Genomic DNA, 15,112 nt, shown 5'->3' with positions numbered 1-15,112 from the left:
AAGAGCGTATTTTACTGTATTCATTTATTATCAACAGATTATGTCCATTAGTGTTTCACGATCACATGTAACCCGAACTTACTGCAGTTCACATACACATCATGACATGCCAACAACGTATTGATTCATGGTACAAACCTTCACATGACGTTTTAGCTGTAAAAAGCGTCTTAAAACCTTTGACCATCCACATTGTCATCATGTTCCTTGCTAGCAATCGCTCTAATTCAAAGTTGAGAACAACAGCAATAAGAAGTACAGCTGATTAAATACAATCCTGCTAGTGGTCCAGTGATGGTGATGTGTGTGATACTGTTTTGTTATGTTGGGTTTAGCAGGGACTTCCAGAGGGACTTTCCACAGTGAGTGTGTGTGTGTGTGTGTGTTCTGGTTGGTTACAGATTAACTTTGCATTTGGGGGGCATTCAAGCAGACTTCTGACTCGGCAGGTGTGCTTGGTGGAAGTACAGTTGGTGTAGTTGGAGCATACTTGACGTTATTTGCCATCAAAATAAGGGACATTTCCCGAAAAAATCCCACGCCACCCCCAATCTACAGGAAACTATGAAAGTATAAGTGAGGAATAATAAGATGGGCGGCTGTGCTTTGCTTGCAGGCCCATAATAAGAACACACACACAATTCAGATGTAGTTAATTTCAACAGCACACAATAACCAACTGCAAGAAAGATTGTAAATGTTACCTTTATTTTACCTTCTGCACATAGGGATGGGTGGCCGTCAGGTTATTTCATGACCTTTTGAATAGAAACTGGTTACTGTCACCAATGTTGCTTTCAAGACTGGACATGGCCATGTATCTGTAGGGTGAGGACGGGCCTCTCTAATATCCCAAGCACCGTCAGAGCCAGATTTATATTTAGATAATTGTTTTATTTGCACTGTTTGTATTCAGTTGTTCACACAAATATTAGAAGTGCCATTTTATTTACTCCTTGGCTCCACACACAAAAAAGCATGACTTCAAATACACAGCATTACCGGTACATATTTCTTCACTCCAGGTAATCCTTACTCATTATTAAGATGGCATATTTGTTTTCATGTGTATTATAACACATTCATTTCACCGCTCATTCCCTACTTTGGATTCAATATAAAAGAGACATCAGGAAGAAAAACAGTGGCTTAATGCACAGCAGCCATGGCTTCAAGGGGAAAACCTCGGGGTCATCATCGATGGTGGACTAGGATTGTTTGGCGGTGGACCTACAAGGAGATGTCACACTTTAGCATACAAAGAGAAGGAGCACATATGCTGTGACTGTAAGAGGGTAGAAAATGAGTATGTTGTCGGATCCCCCCTGCATTTGTGGCTCAGGTGCCCTTGAGTCACCACAAGACCACGTTCAGGTGTCACTCAATGAGGTACCTGGTAATAGTGTCAGTCCGGTGCTGGGGGGAAGTAGTTCAGGTGTCGGTTGGGGATAACCAATTGTCGCCCCAGCAGGGGGTATATGAGCCATAAAACCTCCTGGGTTTCCTTAGAATTGGAGAGACAAAAAGTGCTTTTTTTCCCTTAGCATGCTACAATATTAATACTGAAATAAAATGTAATCCTACGTACCTGTCGGGGCAGAAGGGCCTGATGAAAGAGAACAAGGCAGGATTAATTGCATTTACTTGTGTTTTCCAACTACTTATATATAGTGACTTTGAGACAGTAAACTTGTAGGTGCCAGGTAGGTTGCATTAAAGCCTAGGTCACAGCCGGTCGTACGAGCTCTTATGGCCGGTCTATGTGCAAAAAAACACAAGAAACGCACGGAGGCCGCACGTGTTACGTGCTGATTGTTTAGCCGTAGACTGGCCGCAGAGGTTCTTTAAGAGGTTCTTTTGCCCGTTATGTGGCAGAACTCGAAATGATGTGCTCAAGTTATGACATCCTGCCAATCTGGGTTTTGGCACATTCCCTTTCCCTGCAGTAATCTCCTGTTTATCTGCGTTAATCAGTTCCACACCCGACTGTGATAAGTGAAGTAGTATTCCTTATTAATAAATGGAATATTTAGTCAGAGCATCAAAAACCTGTTTAGGATGTTCTAAATACAATTTTTAACATAATTAGAGCCCTCTGGACATGAAATAACACCCCTGTCGTCACCTTTACACATGGTTTAATTTTATTTGAACATGCATAAAAGTTAGAATGGAATACATCACATAATTCAATCCACGGTTCCACATGTCCAAAAGGAGTAGGAAGAAGCAAAGCTTATTTAATCCTACCCCCCATCCATTCCACATCTATTGTAGTACATTTATTCACTTCCTGCATTCCATAGGTGATTTTTTTTAATCATGATGCTGTAATTATTAAGATTTGTTTCATAATAGAAATAATAGAAATCATGTATAATAATCAGTGTAATAATAAATAGAATAATAGATATAAAATAAAGAATAAAAGAATAATAAATAGAGACAAGCATAACAAAACAGTTCAAGACTCTTCTTCCTTGTATTTTGCAAACATCAACTGCTTGTATTGTTTCTTGACTTCGCTCATCTTGGTGCATTGTTTGAGTTCCTTTTTAATATTTTTTATTTTAATATTTGTGATTTTAGGATTTGTATGTTCTATATATGCGGCATTGGATTATTCTCACTGATCTTTTTTGCAGTACATTTAGCGAGTGAAGATTGCTTTTATAGTTATTACCCCATATCTCCTCACGGTAAGTTACTATGGTAATACCAGAGAACAGCAAAGACTGTGGAGTGATTTTTGATCAAGAACAAATTTGCTTTATTCAATATTGAAGTATTTCCCGCCACCTTATGTTGTATATTTTTGATGTGAGATTTCCAGCTCATGTTTTCATCTGTACGATCCCCAGAAATGTATTTTCGTTCACCCTTTCAATGTCCACTCCGTCTATTTGTATTTGGTCGTACGTGTCCTTTCTGCTACTACCAAATAGCATTATTTGACTTTTACTTCAGTTCAAGGATAATCTATTTTTATCAAACCATTTTTTATGTAATTTCGCCATTTCATCCGTGACTTTTTTAATTAGAAATTTGTGTGGTGAGGGATGACTGCAAATGCCTTTGACTTTTGTTCATTTGTTTTCTGGAATGTCCGTTTGTTTCATGCACTGTAAAAGTGTTTCAGTTTTTTAATATTGTTTTGCACTTCCTGGCCACCGTAGTTTCTCACCATATAATGATTTCTTTACTATTTCAACTTTATGCATCTAAATTGACTTTTATTCCTCTCACATTTCTCTATTACTTGATTCTCGTAAATGTACAACTTTTTTCTTGTAAGATTAAAAGTTTCTTTTAATATTGTGATATTATTCTCCAAATGTTTTGACTTTATTCTTGTAAAAGTACTGCTGTTTGTTGTTTTTTTTCTTGTTTAATTTTATTTTTGGAATATGCCAATAAAAAAACAGCCCGGCGCAGCAAATGGCCGCCAGGCATCCCTGCATAGAAATCTCTGTTGTGACAGAGAAGGAAAGAGTAATGTTTGTTATTCTAAGATTTTAAAGACACCACGGCTCCCATCTCATCTCTTTGGTGCACTATGACGACATACTGTAATATAATAAGTCGCAAAACAAAACTATGATCTTTTAAATGCTGTCTGTTCCGTTTATGTAAATGATCGACAATTCTATTCATACATTATTGGTATACGTTTAGCTATAACCTTGTATTTGTTAACTTAAAGAGGCGGACACTTGCTTTCTTTGATCACGACTAAAGTGCAATACAGTCAATACTGTAGTAAGAGTGACTTACCGTTTCCCATGGTTGTTTTCTTCTTTCAGTTGTTAAGCGAAGTGCTAAGTGGAAGGAAGTGCTGCTTTGAAATGCGAAACAGCTGCGTGCCTTTATGTCAGTGGAGATGGACTGGTGTGAGCCCCTCTGATTGGCTGCAGATCAACTGACAGGAAAAGGAGTAGTTATGGGTGCTGGTGCACTGCAAGGTCAAATTCAGCCTTGCCGTGATGACACAACCGACATGTGCAAAGCGTACAAAGAGGTACCAACCGCTGTTGGAATAAAACACAACAGCGATAAAGCTTTCACCTTTGACAAGTGCAGTGTCGAGCGTGGAGAGGGAGATTGCTGCCTGCACTTGGGAGGCCAGTTACTTCCCCCAAAAAAAGACAAACATCAAAAAGCAACATATTTCATCCTGCCTTCTTTTTTGTGTTGGTCTGATCACACATTTAAATGGAAGACATCATTTAGCATACATGGTGCAGCTGATCTGTCATGTTTTCTGTTTAAGTGTTGTGTGTGCCTTATCTATACAGTTGGATTCTGGCTTTCACTTTGTTCTTATCTGAACTTTAGGGTGTTTTTGACCTCATTACCGCTTCCAGGAACTGCTTCATACAAGCGCAATGAACGCCCTTGTGGTATGTAAGGTCTGCAGGGGAATCAGGGGTCGGCGAAAGTGAACAATGTTCTCCTTTGTTTTGTTGTCCTTTGACAGCAGTGACGTGTCGAGAGAAAAGGCACTAATATGCTAAGCTATTTGAACATAGCTTAGCTTTGTTTTATAGGTTACAAAGCAAATTAGTGTTACTAGTGTGTCTAATAATATACAGTCCAGGCCAAAAGTTTGGACACACCTTCTGATTCAATGCGTTTTCTTTATTTTGGTGCCTATTTACATTGTAGATTCTCAGAACTATGAATGAACACATGTGGAATTATGCACTTAACAAAAAAGTGTGAAACAACTCTAAATATTTCTTATATATTAGATTCGTCAAAGTAGCCACCCTTTGCTTTTTCGACAGCGCTGCAAACCCTTGGTGTTCTCTCAGTGAGCTTCGTGAGTTGGTCGCCTGAAATGCTTTTCACTTCACAGGTGTGCCTTGTCAGGGTTACTTAGTGGAATTTCTTGCCTTATTAATGTGGTTGAGCCCATGGGGTTGTGTTGTGTGTGTCTAGACTTTTGGCCTGTCCTGTATCTCATTAATAATTAGATTTGTACAAATTGCCAAAGGCCAATAAAAAAAGAGCTGTGGGCTGAAAAAGGCTTCGGGTCTGCACTTTGGACACCTGTACTCTAGACCCTACGTTCTCAAAGTGGGATACGCGTATGCCCAGGGGTACGTCAATGGTCATTGGGGGTACGTGAATAAAAAAACAAATTCGCACCTAACTCTCACAATTACGAGCGCACCTGAACGCCTCATATCCAGTGGCTAACTTAGCAATTTTGGGGCCGAAGGCGAACATAGCCAGGGGCCCTCTTCATATGTTCTTTTAACACAAAAAAGCAGGAAAGGCAGCCTCAAGGCCCCTACCAATATACAACCTTGCACAAAATGAATACGGGGCGAACTGAATGAGAGAATAAAGTTTCACATATAAAACCAGTGTCAAAATGCGAGATATTTATTTTTGAACAAAACAACCCAGACATCATCACAACAGATGCGTGTGTGTGTGTGTGTGTGTTTCAGAGAGAAAGAGACTGTATTGGGGGTGAAGATGAACAATTACAATGTAACAAAAGCAATTATTATACAATACATGCCAACAGTCACAACTATAGACAGCGTCAGGAGGAAGGCATGGAAATGGGGAGGAATCAATTGTTTGCAAACATGACTTATGTTTATGTGTGTGGGATAGACAGACAGAAACAGGGAAAGTTTGCGTTCAAAGGGAGGGGGGTGTTCGTGTGTGTGTCAGAGAGCGAGAGATGATTGAGACATGAATACTGTGAAGCAACTTTGAAGTGCTTCAACATATATATGTCTAAATAATTACCATTTCATTAATACAATCTCACACGGTCATTATCGTGATTGCAAGTGGACAAAAGTGAAGCTCAAGTTCAAACCATTCAAAAGGAAGGATCCCAACATCCGTCTGAAATAAAATATATGGAGGATGCAAATACTTAAATTCTTTATGCATCTCCAAGAGAAATTGACATCTTATCAGTATACTATATCGATATCAGTGCTCATGTTAAAACTTGTATCAACATTTGACTGTGCACAATACACATTTTTGAACTAGAATGATTTACTATAAAATTAATTAACCCATTAATCATGTTTATTATTTTTTTTTAAATGGTTTGCTTTTTCAGTGTGCAGCAGTAGGGGGAACATGGCTTCAAGTCAAATGTCTGAAGGGGTGCGCGACTGTAAACAGTTTGGAAACCGCTCCTCTAGACAAACAGAGTCTGAAAACGACAGGTTTGGAGATTTTTTACATGCAAATAAGCACAGGGCGCCAAAAGTCTTCTCACAAAGAGAGTCAGAGCTTTTGTTCCTGGCAAAAAAAGTGTCTCAGATGTTGGCAGAGTTATGATGCTAATTTTACACAAATAACGATCAGTGATGAGGTCATCAACAAGTGTTGATCAAGTAAGAAATATGATGTCATTTTTAAAAATTGCAAACTACTACAGGTTGTTACTTCACTGATAATGAAAACTTTCAAAATATATATTTTTTTTGTCTTGGATTTTGTTTTAAAAAAAAATCATGTTTTTTCTAAAAAAAGAGGGACCATCTTATATTCACGGTCTTATACTTAAGTTCAATGCAGATATATATCATTCAGTTGTCGGGGGGATAATTGAGTTGACAGTTGAGTTGTCATTCTGAGTCTATTTTCAAGAGAGCTGAGTTAAAAATATGATGCATTGCCTGATAAGGTTACATCATTTATATTTTTCACTGATCCATGAAATTAACGTAATTTGCCTCCTGCAAAAGAGGCACAGCAAAGTTTCAGTATCCTTGTCTCCTCCAGTGAGTCATGTTCTCATTGGTGGGGTTGTCTTTTTTTATTCACACAGGTTGTATGTATTTATTTTTAGGTCGTATGACATTTGAAGGTTTTCCTGTTGTTGGAATGGGATCATTTTCCTGGACAACCTAAGTGGTTGGTGGCGGCATGCGTTTCCCCACATAAGAATGGCTGTCATGTTACAGCTTATCAACATGCACACTCTGCAGTGCTCAACGACTGCTTCCTTCCACTGTACCATCAGGGAACAGGAGGACGTGGTCAGAGAGTCTGGAAGTCTGGGCTTTCCTACTGAGACTGCTGCCCCCGCGACCCAGACCTGGGTAATTGGAAGAAAATGGATGCATGGATGGAAGGATTTGCAGTCTGCTGCATCATTTTTTCACTTTCATTTTTGGGTTGTCTTTGATTTCCCCCCTCTATATGGTGATCATTTTCATTTCTATCAAATTATGTGGCATCATTTTGTTACTAATACATCACCTACTTATTATCTTAAAAGCTGGGCTGGTGTTGTGTAGTCATAACTAGATAATATTTACTTTCCAATAACTCTATATGTTCGCATGTATTCACTACAGGGCAACATCGGGACAAGAAATTAAAAAAAAAAAAACAAGACTGCAAAAACCTCACGAGAAGAACCGCCCATAAAAGACGTCCATAAAGCTAACCAACTAACTTTGACAGCTAACACCTGATTGGTCAGAAACACAAGTGACTTCTTATTGGCTGGACAGGATTGTCAATCAAGTCTTAGGTTTCATTTCACAAGAAACGAAACTCTTTCCAAGAAAAGGATGGGAGGGGCCGTTACTGAGCCGACATTACAGACTATACATTGCAACTCTTGTTAAATGAATGATTAACCAGTTTATTGAAAAAAGAACTCGCCTTTGTTATAAAACTAACAAGATGAGAGTATGTCTAGTACAGCAGGACGTTAATAACTATATACAATGTTTATCATTTTTTAAAAATTGTGTATAAATGTTAGTCTCAAATGTAGTTTAGCATTGTCAGTAAAGCTGGATTGATGTTTTGTTATAATTAGATATTTAGTTTCCCATAATTCTACATGTTCACATATAAAAAAAATATGACAGCAAAAACCTGACTACAAGAACAGCCCATAAAAGATGTTCATAAAGCTAACTGAACTAACCTGTAAGTGACTTCTTATTGGCTGGACAGGACTGTCAATCAAGACTTAGGTTTCGTTTCACAAGAAATGAAACTGTTCCAGAAAAAGGCTGGTTGGTGGAGGCACTGGGTTGAGCAGACATTCCAGGCAACACATTTTCACTCATGTTATTTCCATTTTGTTTAGATGGGTGAATGATTAGCCTTTTTGAACGTGTCTTGGAAAACATGAACATTAGGTAATATAAACTCAAATAATTCATGCAAAAGCACACTTCTAAATACACAAGTTAAACCACGAGGCTGGTCTACCATAGCAGAAGATAATACACTAGGTCCCCAACTTACGAACACCCGACTAGCGAACATTCGCAGATACTAAGACAAGCCGACTGGTCTATATTTTATTTTATTTTGCCTTGTAGTCGCTCAATCAGTATTTATACTGCTACTGTACATGCTTGACCAGTAGAGGGCACTGTGACACTGCTAATGGGACCAACAGAGGAAGAGTTAGACGCTGGGGAGATAAAGCTAAATGGAAAGCTAAATTGTACAACCCGGACAGAGCGTGTGATTAAAGTTTATGAAGAGTTAATAGGCCTGCTTAATTCTACATCACCCACAGAACACTACCTCTTTTAGAAGAGTCTAACGACGATGACGATTTGTCCTTTTTTTCAATAACTCCTCCTCCTTCTTCTCCACCACAACGACGTACGCTCGACCACTCCTCTTCAAAGGTAAATAACATGGCTATAATCAATAGTCAAGCAATCTATCAGCACCTGAGAACACAACCATTCATTTTGATTAATTAGCTTACACTGTTTTCACACAGGGTGTTATATATGATTAACATATTTCTATCCGCAGTTTTAATGTTATACTTATGTTTTGAATGCATCTTTAGGAACGATACAGTAGTGGCTGTAGACCTGTTGTCACGATCCGCTTGAGGCTGTCGTGTGCTTGACCCCCAGTATGCAGAGACGAGGCGATGGCGTGCAAAATTAAAGGATCTTTAATGGTGCAAGTACAGTTGTACCTCGCATAACGTAAACCTCCTTTTATGTAAATTCCACTGAACGTAAAGAATTTATGTAAAGTTTTTGCATCGTATTACTATCGTATTTCTTTTCAATCAACTTTATTAACAGCGTACACTTGGTGACTTTCATTGGCTGATGTTCGGGGCACCGCCTCCGCTCTCATCTCATTGGCTGATTATCGGGGCACCGCCTACGCTCTCATCTCATTGGCTGATTATCGGGGCACCCCCTATGCTCTCATCTCATTGGCTGACTTATCCAGCGCGTCCGTGTGTTTGTGTGATAGACAGGCTGCTCCCTTCCACCTCCTTCCTCATTGTAGTCGCCCTTAAACTAACTTAAACAATTAAGTTAAGTTACAAATTAAAATTTTGCACACAGCAATATCGTGTATCATTATCGTAGTGCGTGTGCGTTTGTCTGTGAGACCAGATGACTCTCAGACTCTTTGAGTCACGTTTCGACTCAGGCTAGTCCTCCTCCTCCTTCCTGCCTCCACTTGCGCTCCTGATCAAGACATCTCGTGAACGGTGAGATTGTTTTTGTTTTTCAGTTTTATTCATTTACAGTAATCTTATTTATTACCTTATTTTATATTGGAATGTGACTCTACTATGTTTATGCTAACGTTTTTTTATATTTTCCCACCATATTTGGTGGACTTTGAATATTTTGAAGGCCCAAAGGGGTGAGTTTGGGAAGATCTTGGAACGGATTAAGCTATTTACATGTATTTTACACTTCGTATAACATAAAAAACCCTATAACATAAAGGTTCTCAGAACAGATTATTTACGTTGTAGGGGCGTCTACTGTACTCAAAAGTGACAGCGTGGAAGACTCTGTGGAAAAACAATACAAGTCCATCGAAGGTAGTCACAACCCGTAAGGAGAACGTCTAGGTGACAGGTGCGAGGAACAACAATGCACCAGCGCCGCAAGTCTGACGACGCTGGCCTTTTAACTGCCACTAATGTTGCCACTAACGGCTGCGGCGCGGCCACCAGCAGTGAAGAGGCTGCCTCTTCCTCCCCGCAGGAAGTACAGCCCGTCAAAATAAGAGCGCAGGACAGGAAGTGCTCGCTCCTGTCCTGCGAAACATGACACCTGTATCCTCCCAAAAGTAGTGTTGTTTTTTTTTATTCATACACAAGTTAAACAAAAAACTATTAGATTCTTGATCATGACCATTTTCAGTTCAACCTAAAAACATGTGAATATGTACTTACAGCCTTGTATTAATGTGCTGCACTCTGTAAACATGCACATACAAACACACACAAGCGACATCACTCAAGCTTACACTGTAACAGTAACATTTCCATTCACATTATTTCAATGTAAATCCATCTGTTTTTAATTAAAATGAGCAATGGCACCGAGGATAGAGAGCAGAGTGACAAATGAAATGGGAGACATGTTTCAGAGTGGCTCTTCAGTGGTCAAGGACTCAGAAGAGAGCCATCACCAAGCCTGCAACAGGTGCCGTAGCAGCAGCACTCGCACCAGCTGAGCCTAAAATGAGATGTCACACTTTCAATCAGTGTTTCCCAACCTTTACTGAGCCAAGGCACATATTTTATATTCATAAATATGGCATACATGTAGATGTAGTGCATAGAAAAATACGTATTTTTTAAAATATCTGTGGATGTGGCCTCAATATACCTGCTACTGCCGCTGTGCCTGTTAACACCCCAGCATTGACCACCGCGGTCACCCCCACCGCAGCAGAGTAACCAATCGTTGCAATAGCAACGGGGGCAAAAATCAAAACCCCGCCTGGACAAAAGCAAGAAAACACCAAAAACCACAGTCACTAACTCCTGAGCAGAACTGGTTGTCAATCACATGAACAGTAGCAATGCATCATAAACGAATGGGAAAATATGTTATGTACATGTAAAGCTCACCTGCCGCACCAGCTGCACCTGCTGCAACTGCGAGTGCTGTCACTGAAACACAAGAGGGCAGCCTTTATTTTAATAAAATACTGTCATTCATCTCCATATCTTGTCACTTTAACGTTCAATTTCAGTTAAAAAAATATTACACTACATGTATACTTTATGTCCCAATATAATGCAAATGAGAAAGAGAAAAAGTGTTGGAGAAAACACACTGTAATATGAGCACCATTTTAATGTGCCTACTAACTGAGGACGTAGTCACACGAGGTCATTTATACCATGCTGGACTTGGGCTCGATTCACCGTCTTTCTCTCGGCGCCCACTTTATTTAACTGTATTTTCAATGGCCCAATTCAAAATGCAGTGCTCCAGTCACTAAAGGTGCGGAATGCTGAAAGTGCATTCCAGTACTTAACTTGCTCATACAGAATTCTTATGCTAGTGGCAACACTACACGAGCAAATGTGACGCAGTTGAAATTCACAAGGACGCCAGACTAACAGTAACATGTTTAATTGTCGACGTCATTAAAAATAACTACGTTACCAATATTAATGTATAGATATAGATAACGCGTTTATCTTTGTCTTACGTGCACAGTAAGTGGAAGTTAACTTGGTTGGGAACCGATTTCTTTGTAAATGATTAAAGAGCTACAATTAAAGAGCTGAATTACAACATGTACTCACGCAGTCCCATTTGGTCTTTGTGTTGTGACAAAATTGAAGAATGGTGCCTTAAACGTTACAGAGAACGCCGTTTATTTTGTCTGTTTGCTACAACGCGAAGACAGACGTATTTTGCAAAAGCGTTGGGGTTTGACTCGAACAGTCTGATTGGTTGAACGCGTCATCGATGGGCGTTAGTGTGGGCAGCGACGTAGACATACTGTAGATAGACGCCGCATCGAGTGAGTTTGTCCACTTCTGCAATACGGCAACGTCGCCGCCATATTGGATGTGTCAAGGCTGAACTGTAAATGTAGTTACTTTCATAAAGCGCCTTTCTAAAAAGACATTTAAGTTAATTCCTCTCGTTTATACATTCACACACTAATATACATGGGAAACAGTTAGGCACCAAATATTTCAGAAGATCATATACATTGTTTTTGGTGCCTAATTGTTTCCCAAATATAGTAGTCAGCGGTGACGTTGCTCAGTGCTCGATGCGGAGTCTATGTCTATGGGCAGCGATGGGCAGCTGCCTTGGTCCTCTGCTCTTCTCTATTTTTTTTTTTAACGAATGTTAAATAGTGCCTCTATAACAATGTATGCAGATGATACTACATTATATAAATCTGCTAATAATGTAAGTATTTTAAGAAGAATATAATATATAATAGAATAGAATAGAATAGAATAGAATAGAATAGAATAGAATAGAATAGAATGTATAATAAGAGGACAATACTGCTCCCACTAGACTGCTCGATTGTATTACGGATGTAAAGCAGTGGCTGGATCGGAACTTTATACATTTAAATGACAGCAAAACAGAGTGTATTTTATTTGGTATGTCACAAACATTGCACACTGTTGCAGCGAACTTCGGCTCTCTGGCCCCCTTAAACCTGATGTCAAAAATCTTGGGGTCATATTCGATAGTGGACTCAAATTCGAGAAACAGATTAGCTCTGTCATTAGGACGAGCTTCTTACAGCTCCGTCTTCTGGCTAAAGTGAAGCCTTTTTTTAGGTCAGCAGGATCTTGAGAAAGCGATCTGTCAGGGTTAGTTTACTGCTCTGCTGCCCTCTTCTGTTCTTTCGTTGCAGCTCATCCTCCTCACCTCCTGGGGCCCTAATTGACGCACGTGCAGCTCATCTGGCACCTTTCTTAAACCTCTAGCAGACACCCGTTTGGTGCCAGATTGTTGCCAAGCTTGCCAAGTCAGACACCTCGCTGTAGTGCTCCTCAGCTCCAGTCGTGCTAACCCAGAACGTGCTGTTGCTAATCCTGCCATCTCCCTGTCCGTTTAATCACCGGCAGCGAGTGTTTTTCTGTTTAGCATCGTACCTGCTTGGTTTTCAGCAGTGTCTTTTTGTTTTTGGACTTTAGCATTTTATTCTGCCTGGTTTTCAGCAGCTCCTTTAGTTATTAGTTACCTCTTTTTCCCCGTGTGCAATCCGAGTGATTTTGTGTTTTGTATTCCATCTTTTGCTATTTATTACTCCTGCTGTTTGTAATAAATAGTCTTTCTACCACATCCTGCTCTCGCGTCTTGGGATCCGAGTTCCGGCTTCTGCCGAACCCTAACACGATCCATGCTTTCATCAGCACAAGACTGGACTACTGCAACGCACTTTACGTTGGCCTGAGCCAGACCTCAATTTCGCGTCTGCAGCTGGTCCAGAACGCTGCTGCCCGCTTTTTAACAAACACGCCCAGATGTGAGCACATCACCCCGGTGCTCTCATCACTCCACTGGCTTCCAGTTCGTTTTAGAATCGATTTTTAAAATTTTAGTGTTTGTTTTTAATGCCATTAACGGCCTTGCTCCCTCGTACCTGTCGGAGCTTTTAACTATCCGCAATCACGGCAGGGCCCTGCGTTCCTCGGGACAGCTTCTGTTAGAAGTCCCACGGGCAAAATACAAACAGTGGGGCGAACGCTGTTTCTCCGTCGCTGCTCCCAGACTGTAGAACAAACTTCCCACTGATATTCGCACCACTACTGAAGTCGGCCTTTTTAAATCGAAATTGAAAACTCATTTATTTAGACAGGCGTTCAACACTGACTAGGGCGGTCTTGTATTTATGTTCATTTTATGCATATTTAGTTCTTGTTGACTCCCATTTTATGTACTTTTAAAGGCTTTTAGCACTCTGCAGCACTGAAGCATTTTATATAGAGTTTTTATTCTGTGTTTACTTTGTGATCATGTTCTGTTTTTATGCTGTGTTCTTATGTATCGTCTTATTGTAAAGCACTTTGGGAGCCCGTGGGCTATTGTAAAGTGCTATATAAATCAACTTTGATTGGTTGAATATATCTTGTTTTTTTATACTATTTGCACCAATTTGAGGCCTAAAATCTTGCATTCTAAAATGATTTATGCTTAGCAAAGACACAGCCACTCCACCAGACAGCAAACGAATGGTGGCATAGTTGTCCCTGTGGCAAGAACGTGTTCTGCACAGAAAACAGTGGGGCTGCTACCCAGTGGAATAGTTTGCCTTGTTCCTGAAGAGAATGAAATAATGCAAGATGTTTTAAAAAATAATCCCAGGAGCGACGTTTTATTACACCCAACAAAAATATAAACGCAACGCTTTTGCTCCCATTTTTTATGAGATGAAGTCAAAGATCTAAAACGTTTTCCACATACACAATATCACCATTTCTCTCAAATCTTGTTCACAAGTCTGTCTAAATCTGTGATGGTGAGCACTTTTCCTTTGCTGAGATCATCCATCCCACCTCACAGGTGTGCCATATCAAGATGGTGATTAGACACCATGATTAGTGCACACGCGTGCCTTAGACTGCCCACAATAAATGGCCACTCTGAAATGTGCAGTTTTGTTTTATTGGGGGGTGGGTGGGTGGTCTGGGGACTCAGAAACCCAGTCAGTATCTGCCTCATTTGCCTCATGCAGTGCTACAAATCTGTGGTATGTTGGTCCACTCCTCTTCAATGGCTGTGAGAAGTTGCTAGATATTGGCGGGAACTGGTACACGCTGTTGTATACGCCGTTCCAGAGCATCCCAGACACGCTCAATGGGTGACATGTCCGGTGAGTATACTGGCCATGCAAGAACTGGGACGTTTTCAGCTTCCAAGAATTGTGTACAGATCCTTGCAACATGGGGCCGTGCATTATCCTGCTGCAACATGAGGTGATGGATGTACTGCCAAATTCTCTGAAACGCCTTTGGAGATGGATTATGGTAGAGAAATGAACATTCAATACACGAGCAACAGCTCTGCTTGACATTCCTGCTATCAGCATGCCAATTGCACGCTGCCTCAAATCTTGTGACATCTGTGGCATTATGCTGTGTGATAAAACTGCACATTTCAGAGTGGCCTTTTATTGTGGGCAGTCTTAGGCACACCTGTGCATTAATCATGGTGTCTAATCAGCATCTTGATATAGCACACCTGTGAGGTGGGATGGATGATCTCAGCAAAGGAAAAGTGCTCACTATCACAGATTTAGACACATTTGTGAACAAGATTTGAGATAAATTATGATATTGTGTATGTGGAAAAAGTTTTAGATCTTTGAGTTCATTTCA

At 40.2% G+C, this 15,112-nt stretch overlaps 1 protein-coding gene and 1 long non-coding RNA gene across 2 annotated transcripts; both read right to left on the bottom strand.

The window, feature by feature from the left end:
* Positions 1 to 931: 931 nt before the first annotated feature.
* Positions 932 to 3,921, bottom strand: LOC129192090 (uncharacterized). Its single transcript, XR_008573345.1, has 4 exons — positions 3,775 to 3,921; positions 1,589 to 1,606; positions 1,394 to 1,504; positions 932 to 1,230 (listed from the first exon to the last, which is right to left on the bottom strand). It is a non-coding gene; the product is annotated as an uncharacterized LOC129192090 (long non-coding RNA).
* Positions 3,922 to 10,084: 6,163 nt separating this feature from the next.
* On the bottom strand, positions 10,085 to 11,720 carry LOC129192089 (glycerol-3-phosphate acyltransferase-like). Its single transcript, XM_054795623.1, has 4 exons — positions 11,561 to 11,720; positions 10,874 to 10,915; positions 10,629 to 10,742; positions 10,085 to 10,475 (listed from the first exon to the last, which is right to left on the bottom strand). The coding sequence occupies exons 1-4, from the start codon at positions 11,568 to 11,570 to the stop codon at positions 10,411 to 10,413; spliced, it is 231 nt and encodes a 76-aa protein (XP_054651598.1). The 5' UTR covers positions 11,571 to 11,720; the 3' UTR covers positions 10,085 to 10,410.
* Positions 11,721 to 15,112: the final 3,392 nt, after the last annotated feature.

The sequence above is a fragment of the Dunckerocampus dactyliophorus genome, chromosome 13 (genome assembly GCF_027744805.1).
Source record: "Dunckerocampus dactyliophorus isolate RoL2022-P2 chromosome 13, RoL_Ddac_1.1, whole genome shotgun sequence".
Taxonomy (NCBI): domain Eukaryota; kingdom Metazoa; phylum Chordata; class Actinopteri; order Syngnathiformes; family Syngnathidae; genus Dunckerocampus; species Dunckerocampus dactyliophorus.
The sequence above is the reverse complement of the archived record's forward strand: the minus strand, read 5'-3'. Positions and strand labels throughout refer to the sequence as shown.

Excerpts from the sequence above, each read along its gene's own strand:
- LOC129192089 (XM_054795623.1), bottom strand. Across the intron at positions 10,743-10,873 it reads AGGTGCAGCTGGTGCGGCAG|GCGGGGTTTTGATTTTTGCC; the intron begins GTGAGCTTTACA and ends GCTTTTGTCCAG. Across the intron at positions 10,476-10,628 it reads AGGCACAGCGGCAGTAGCAG|GCTCAGCTGGTGCGAGTGCT; the intron begins GTATATTGAGGC and ends ATCTCATTTTAG.